At 40.7% G+C, this 9,190-nt stretch overlaps 1 protein-coding gene across 1 annotated transcript in view; it reads left to right on the plus strand.

Moving 5' to 3' along the window:
• The window catches only part of DNAJC12 (DnaJ heat shock protein family (Hsp40) member C12), a 28,179-nt gene extending 25,822 nt beyond the window's left edge, over window positions 1–2,357 (plus strand). The window contains exon 3 of the mRNA XM_017851404.1: window positions 1,900–2,357. Coding sequence (XP_017706893.1) covers window positions 1,900–2,066 — 167 coding nt within the window. The 3' untranslated portion in view covers window positions 2,067–2,357. The remainder of the gene's footprint in view (window positions 1–1,899) is intronic.
• The last annotated feature ends 6,833 nt before the right edge of the window (window positions 2,358–9,190 follow it).

The raw sequence follows: 9,190 nt of genomic DNA on the forward strand, positions 1-9,190 counted from the left end.
ACGCCATTCTCCTGCCTCAGCCTCCCGAGTAGCTGGGACTACAGGCGCCAGCCACCTCGCCCGGCTAGCTTTTTGTATTTTTTAGTAGAGACGGGGTTTCACCGTGTTAGCCAGGATGGTCTCGAACTCCTGACCTCGTGATTCGCCCGTCTCGGCCTCCCAAAGTGCTGGGATTACAGGCTTGAGCCACCGCGCCCGGCCATAAATGGAATTTTCTTAATTTCACCTTCAGATTGTTCATTGCTAATGTGTAGAGACATCACTGATATTATTTGTATATTGATTTTTTTATTTTTTGGAGACGGAGTCTTGCTCTGTCATCTAGGCTGGAGTGCAGTGGTGTGATCTTGGCTCACTGCAACCTCCACCTCCCAGATTCATGCGATTCTCCTGCCTCAGCCTCCCGAATAGCTGGGATTACAGGCGCCTGCCGCCATGTCCAGCTAATTGTCTTCTTGCTGTGTTTTCGCATGGGGGAAAAAGAGTGAGCAAGTTGTCTGGGTTTCTTTTGTGAGGGCACTGATTCCATTCGTGAGGGTTCCACCCTCATGACCTAATCATATCTCAAAAGCCCCGTCTCCTAATACTATCATTTTGGGAGTTAGGAATTCAACATATGAATTTTTGTTTGTTTTGAGACGGAATCTTGCTCTGTCGCACAGGCTGGAGTGCAGTGGTGCGAACTCGGCTCCCTGCAAGCTCCGCCTCACAGGTTTCGACGATTCTCCTGCCTCAGGCTCCTGAGTAGCTGGGATTACAGGCGTGCGCCAGCACGCCCGGCTGATTTTTTTTTTTTTTTTTTTTTTTTTTTTTTTTTTTTTTTTTGAGATGGAGTCTCGCTCTGTCACCCAGACTGGAGTCCTGTGGCACAGTCTCAGCTCACTGCAACCTCCACCTTCCAGGTTCAAGCAATTCTCTCCCTCAGCCTCCCGAGTAGCTGGGATTATAGGCGCCTGCCTCCACCCCCAGCTATTTCTTTTTTGTGTGTTTTTAGCAGAGACGGGGTTTCACCATCTTGGCCAGGCTGGTCTTGAATTCCTGACCTTGTGATCCACCCACCTCGGCCTCCGAAAGAGCTGGGATTGCAGGCGTGAGCCACTGCACCTGGCCTGTGTATGGATCTTGTATTCTGCTCTGCAGAAAGTTTTTACTTCACTGAGGAGCAGAAGAGATTTTGGAGGTGTTGCTAACAGAGCCATAAAAGGTTTCTATTATATGCCATCTGGTCAAGTAGATTAGTGACAAGCTACCATTTGTCCCAGCATCTACCATGTTATTTATTATGCTTAAGACCTCTCGTTTTTCTTAGGACAAAAAGCAGACCAGCATCCTTAACATGACATCTCAGGCCCTAGCTGATTGAGCTATTGTCTGTCTACTGTATAGCCCCATCCCTCATCATTCTTCCCCTAGCATTGTGTCCTCCAGCCACACTGGCAGTTCCTACTTCCTCTAAGTCACCGTGCTCCTTCCTGCTTTATAGTCTTCAGTTTTACTGTCCCTCTTGCCTAATTACTGCCTTCTCTCACACCCAGCACTAAAAGAGGTAGTTTTCTTCCTACAAGACAGAATAGTATTTTTTCAATGTTTACAAATGTCTCTTTCCCCAGCTAATAATGTCTATTGTTCACATCTATGTCATCAGCACCAGGAGTAGCATCTGGCACATGACTGAGGCACAATACAGGGAGTGGATAAACTGTGTGCCAAGCACTTTTCATCCATGATCTTGCTTGTCCTTGTGATACCCTTTACAAAAGCTTAATGAGGTAAATTGGCCCAAGGTCATATAGCTAGTAAGTGACAGAGTCATGGTTCTAGTAAGATCAGCTGGATAGTTTTGGGGTTTAAAATATCCCCTCCGAGAGAGAAGTGCTCATTTCTTGATTTGTTTTCCAGTGGAGACTTTTCAGAAACTGCAGAAGGCAAAGGAGATTTTGACCAATGAAGAGAGTCGAGCTCGCTATGACCACTGGCGAAGGAGCCAGATGTCGATGCCATTCCAGCAGTGGGAAGCTTTGAATGACTCAGTGAAGACGGTGGGTTTCTTGCTGGGGATGACGTGAATTTGTGAAGCTCGGGATGCCCATAGATTAGACTCATGTAGTAGCTTAAAGAGTCATTTGGCAATAGGAGGGAGAAAACCAAGAAGTTAGCAAAGTCTGGATGTAATTCAGTGTCCATAAATCCCATGAAGAGAAACTCACCAGAATAGAGGCAATGAATTTGTGCCAGAACAGCCTGTGACTACACTTTTTTTTCAGTCTCTTTGGCTGTTTGTTTCAGTATACACACTCCCTGTTATTGGTTACTGTTTTATGAGCTGTAATAAACGTGTTTCTCAAGTTGCTCATGAATTGCTGAGTTTTAACCATTGTAAATTCATATTCTCCATCTTTTTCATTTATGTCAGCTTGTTCTCTTTTAAGGCTTAGAATTTTCATTAAAAGGCAGGATCTGATTAGTCAAAGAAAGTCATGAATTATTCCTATTAAACATTCTGGTGAAAGAATTGTTAGACTTTAATGGGTGCAGCACACCGACATGGCACAAGTATACATATATAACAAACCTGCACGTTATGCACATGTACCCTAGAACTTAAAGTATAATAATAATAAAACAAAAAGAAAAAAAAAGAATTGTTAGACTTTAAAAACATTGTGTTATCTTCTTCATGTCATTTAAAGGCATAAATATCAAAATATTCACTCTAATTACTGTCATATATTTATTTTGCTCAACATTGACCTTTGTATATTATAGACAAAATGTAATTTTAAATATTTAGGCATGATTTATTACCTAGATTCTCTCTATTGGAACACTTTTCTATGACATGGGACTTATAATACAGAAATTACCTCATAGGTAAGTTTTCAGGGACAGTTATTAGAATTAGTGTATAAAATGATTCACATCTCTTAAATTATAGTCCTTTAGGGTTACATTTAGATTTCCTTCTTCAGAGTTTTATTTTGAAGACTTGAGCAAATTGTTGATAAAAGGCCCATAATACTGAAGGGTGTTTTGAAATAATGGGGAAGAGCAATGAAAATTCCAAAGTATATGATTAAAGCCACTCTACATAAAATGTAAGCTGTTTTCTTCATTGCATTTTGGAAAGAAGTCTGCATTCATATGGATTTGTTTAAGATGGGCTAATTATTTATGAGAGACTAACCATATATTTATTGTATAAATGCACAAAATTACTAGAGGGAATCTTTCAAAAAATTGTGACTTTATGTATCGAAAATAAGATTTTGTGATTTTGTTGTGTAAATTCAAAATTCCTTTTGACACTAGCTAAATATTGTTCTACCAACTCTGCATAACTATATTTCCCAGTCTCCTAAGTGTCACACACTGTAACTGCAACTGGATTCCTGACTCTTGCTATTCTATTTATTTATTTATTTATTTATTGAGACAGAGTCTCGCTCTGTCGCCCAGGCTGCAGTACAGTGGCACGATCTCGGCTCCCTGCAAGCTCCGCCTCCTGGGTTTGTGCCATTCTCCTGCCTCAGCCTCCCGAGTAGCTGGGACTGCGGGCACCCGACCCCAAGTCTGGCTAATTTTTTGTATTTTAGTATTTTCAAAACTCTTCTCCAAATCCCCACTTGGATTTATATTGCCAACATCTTTCCATTAAATACTAATTTCCTGTCTCCAAACACATCATTTCTGCTCTGAATGTAGCTTAACTGTGAACTGTTCAAGGTTTTACAATAATTACATTTTAGATATTACTGGCTGCATCATTTGTCTTGTCAGCAAAGTTGAAATAGTATGCTGGGCTATATTGGCTTTAAATTTATTTTATTAGTGGTACAAAATGATGAGATGCATATCTCTCTGCTTCAAATTAGCATTGATTTTTTTTTTTCTCATATAGTCTTCTTTGTTTGGGCTAAACATTATTGTTTCTGATATCCTTCTATTTCTCTTCCACAGTGGACTTTGAATCCTATATACCAAGTATTACCTGTTCTATACCTCATTTGATAGACATTCTATAACTTTCCTTTCATTCCTTTTGTTCTTTTTTTTTTTTTGAGATGGAGTCTCTCTCTGTCACCAGGCAGTGGTGCGATATGGACTCACTGCAACCTCCGTCTCCCGGATTCAAGCGATTCTCCTGCCTCAGACTCCTGGTAGCTAGGACTACAGGCACACAACACCACACCTAGCTAATTTTTTTTGTATTTTAGTAGAGACAGGGTTTCACCATGTTGGCCAGGATGATCTCCATCTCCTGACCTCGTGATCCGCCCACCTCGGCCTCCCAAAATGCTGGGATTACAGGTGTGAGCCACCGCCCCGGCCTCCTTTCTGTCTATGCCTTACAGTAACTTTTGCGTGTGAGAGCCTCACTTCTTTCTATAACATTTTAATTGTCGCCTTGTCTTTTGCATATTGCATCTGTTCATCATTTTGCATTTGCTATTCTAGAGAAATTAATAACAATGATCATACCTAGTATTGTTCATCACCTAAGAGATCACTGTCTATCATTTTGTAGATAAATGTCACCATTAGGGTGTTTGCGTCAGGTATTCAGTAGTGTTCCCTTTATCCCCAGTTTTGCTTTCCTTGGCTTTAGTTACCTGCAATCAACCCCAGTGCAAAATAGGTGAGTATAGTATGATAAAATATTTTGAGAGTGTGAGAGCACATTCACATAACTTTTATTACATATATTGTTATAATTATCCTAGTTTATTATTAATTATTGTTATTAATCTTTTACTGTGCCTAATTTATAACTGTGGCCATGTGGGCGTAGTAGGAAGCTTTCCTGATAGGTAGTCTGTGGCCAGTTGGACCCACCCCAAAGACACCTTGCCCAGCTGGGAACCCAGAAACAATCAGCAGACAAACAGGCCCATTTGGGGCTGACCCAACCAGCCCTCCCAGAGGCAATCAATTCGTCAAATGATCAGTTCACCAAAATGTGTTTCCATTAATTCTTTATAAAATTTGTAGCAATTGAAGTGGCATGAGATAGTTTTAGCGGCTTATGAGAACTATGCCCATATGGCCACAGTTATAAATTAGGCACAATAAGAGATTAGTAACAATAACTAATAATAAACTAGAACAATGATAACAACATACATAATAAAAGTTATGTAAATGTGCTCTTACAAGCTCTCAAAATTTTATTGTACTATACTCACCTCGTTTTGGACTGGGGTTGAACTATAAACTTTATCATAGGTGTGTATATATCAGAAAAGCATAGTATATGTAGAGTTTGGTACTACCCAAGGTTCAGGCATCCACATGGAGTCTTGGAACACCCCTTGAGGATAAGGGTAGACTATCATATTATATGTGCCATTCTGACAATAAAATGATTATAGCTTTATTATTTCAATTTCAGTGACATGTATCTAAAACGCATGCCCAGCACATTTATAAATTTTTTTTTTTGAGACGGAGTTTTGCTCTTGTTGCCCAGGCTGGAGTGCAATGGCGCCGTCTTGGCTCACTGCAACCTCTGCCTCCCGGGTTCAAGCAATTCTCCTACCTCAGCCTCATGAGTAGCTGAGATTACAGGCATACGCCACTACGCCTAATTTTGTATCTTTAGTAGAGACAGGGTTTCTCTATGTTGGTCAGGCTGGTCTCAAACTCCCAACTTCAGGTGATCAGCCTGCCTCGGCCTCCCAAAGTGTTGGGATTACAGGTGTGAGCCACCACGCCTGGCTAGATTGTTAAATCTCATAAATTCCCTTTCCTTCGCACCATCAACCCTGTGTTTCTGCTTTTTTATTTAAGCAGTATAATCCCTCTGGAAGGAAAAGCATTGTTTGGGAGCATTATTAGTCCCTGTACCCACAAGGTAGGCCAAATCACAGTGTACTTTTGTAGCATCACACACAGGATCATATCTTGGGAATTTCCTTTCGGAAAATTCCTCAAATGAGCCACAGCCTCAGGGGTGCTACATTTTTTTAAATTAAAAACTTAAAAACATTTTCAACAGCTTTCAGGGTACGAGTGGTGATATGGTTTGGATTTGTGTCCTGCCCAAATCTCATATTGAATTGGATGAGGGTCCTGATGGGAGGTGATTGGATCATGAGGGTGGATTTCCCCCTTGCTTTTTTCATGATAGGGAGTTATCATGAGATCTGATGGTTTAAAAGTATGTGGCACTGGGGCCGGGCGTGGTGACTCAAGCCTGTAATCCCAGCACTTTGGGAGGCCGAGGCAGGTGGATCACGAGGTCAGGAGATCAAGACCATCCTGGCTAACACGGTGAAACCCCGTCTCTACTAAAAATACAAAAAATTAGATGGGCGTGGTGGCGGGTGCCTGTAGTCCCAGCTACTTGAGAGGCTGAGGCAGGAGAATGGCATGGACCCAGGAGGTAGAGCTTGCAGTGAGCTGAGATCGCACCACTGCACTGCAGCCTGGGCGACAGAGCAAGACTCCGTCTCAAAAAAAAAAAAAAAAAAAGTGTGTGGCACTTCTCCCTTCTCTCTCTTTCCTGCCACCATATGAAGAAGGCCCTTTCTTCTCCTTCACCTTCCACCATGATTGTAAGTTTCCTGAGGCCTGCCAGTCATGCTTCCTGTTAAGCCTGAGGAACTGTGAGTCAATTAAACCTCTTTCCCTCATAAATTACGCAGTCTCAGGTAGTTCTTTACAGCAGTGTGAAACAGACTAATACAAGCGGTTTTTAGTCACATGGATGAATTGTATAGTGGTGAAGTCTGAAATTTTAGTGCACCCATCACCTGAGTAGTATACATTGTACCCAATATGTAGTTTTTTATCCTTCATCTCCCTCCCAGCTTCCTACTTTCTGTATATTATACCACTCTGTATGCTTCTGTGTACCCATAGCTTAGCTCCTACTTGTAACGGAGAACATACAATATTTGGTTTTCCATTCCTAAGTTACTTCATGTAGAACAATGGCCTCCAGCTCCATCTAAGTTGCTGCAAAAGATATTATTTTGCTCTTTTCTAGGGCTGAGTAATATTCCATGGTGTATATATACCACATTTCTATCATCCAGGAGTGATGCAACTGAACTGGCATTTTTTCCCCACACTGTCTGTCACTTTACTACCCACTTATTTATTTCTCTTTTCGTTTTCTAGAAGTTCTTCCTGATAGTTTAATTTGTAAAAATATTTTAAGACCTCACCCAGGTCAATGAATATGTTGGCAGTTTAAATTTAGACATGTAGTATTGGTCTGAAAAAAAGGGTTTGGAGTGAGGATTCAGTAATCCAGGTCTTTGGGATCCTGGGATAACCTGAAGAGTTATCCCAGGATTCCAAAGAATCTTAGGGAAATGTATCTTTGTCATGCTAAATGGTTTTACCCACAGAAACCCGGGGCGTGGATGGCTCTCCCTCTAGCACCAAAATATACGGCAGCATGGATTTAGGATGTCTATGGGAAAAAGAAGCCACAGCAAAGGCACAGTCAAAATGAATGGCTGAGAACAATTCTCATAAGCCGCTAAAACTATCTCATGCCACTTCAGTTGCTACAAATTTTATAAAGAGTTAATGGAAACACATTTTTGGTGAACTGATCATTTGACAAATTGATTGCCTCTGGGAGGGCTGGTTGGGTCAGCTCCACATGGGCCTGTTTGTCTGCTGATTGTTTCTGGGTTCCCAGCTGGGCAAGGTGTCTCTGGGGTGGGTCCAACTGGCCACAGACTACCTTTCAGGAAAGCTTCCTACTACGCCCACATGGCCACGGTTTCACCAGCCAGATGGGAAACTGTGTGCAATTCAACACCTTCTGCTAGTTCAAAAGGCAATCTGTCTTAATTGGATGTTATCCAAAAGCAGGTCAGAAATCACCCTGACAAATAAAAAATTCACTCGTGGTGATCGCTGATCCAGGATAACAATAACCAGTCAATTTTGTATAGCTATTTAGCTGATCTATGGCTCATCTAAGTCAATCGATTTAAAAAAATTTTGTGCCAATGTTTACTGGAATGTAAACCAAATTTTTTATTTCCCTGTGTGTGTGTATGTGTGTGTGTGTTTTAATGAATGCTTGACGAATGTGCCTGTTATCTTTGCACAGGGACCATGATAATCTTCTTTGTATCATTCCAATTTTGGTATATGTGCTGCTGAGGCGAGCACTATTTCCTAGTATTGACGAAGGTCTAGAATGTAAGAAAATGACTTCCTAGAGAAAAAAAAAACAACTCATTTAAGAAAGCTGGTAAACAAGTTAGTTGTGAAGGCAGAATAACAACATAGCAATTTCATAAACTGTTAAGATTAGTGGCCTTTGCACCTAGGTTTGCTGTCTGTTTAGTGTTAGTTCCTTCCATGCATATATAGATTTTCTGTCTTGTGCATTTTATTATCTTGCTCTACAGACTCTCCCCTTTCTAGTCTCTCTCTTAGTCGGTATCAATTGCTGTCATTTGATATCTTTTATTGCTGCTGATTCTATTGAAATGAGTAGCTCCACAATAGACTAGTTCGCTTGATGTTAAATGTTTTTCTGTGCAACTAATACCCTTGTGGAGTTGAGATATATGCTTGTGAACACAGAAATGAGTGATTTGCAGACTATCTAACTGTGTCCCAGCAAACAGTGATGCTTAGCATCACTCTGATGATAGTCCTTTGATTGAACTACAAAGCATGAGAAGCCCTTGTATCTGAGGTTAGATACAGTTTGGATATTTCTTCTGCATATTTCTTTAATGAGGATCAGCAGATGTGGGATTCTGATGATAACATATTTTATTCTGATTTACTCACAAAGGAGATGGATCAGACTACTATTTCAGAACATCTTTTCACTGAAACCTTTAAAGCATTTACTGTGGATTAGACATTAATCCTATCTAAGGCAGACCACAGGTACTTTGATTTCAAGAGAGAAGTACTGAGGCACAGAGATCAATACATCATGTACAGGCCACCTTGCTGGCTTGTGAAGCTCACAGTTTACATTTTCAGCTCTCTGGGCCCTGAATTCTTGAATGTCTTATTCCCTGTTTTTCACTAACCTTCGTAGTATCCTTTTGCAGAGGAAGTCACTGGCAGCTTTTTTATTTTGTGCATATGCAAAAACCAAACCAAAGCAACAAACCTAAACCAACCAAAGTCAATTTTTTTTAATACCAGCTGTGGCATTGCCTCTTTAAAAAATTAACATTTTTATTTTGAAATAAAATCT

Source organism: Rhinopithecus bieti, unplaced genomic scaffold (assembly GCF_001698545.2).
Source record: "Rhinopithecus bieti isolate Rb0 unplaced genomic scaffold, ASM169854v2 scaffold_33940, whole genome shotgun sequence".
NCBI lineage: Eukaryota > Metazoa > Chordata > Mammalia > Primates > Cercopithecidae > Rhinopithecus > Rhinopithecus bieti.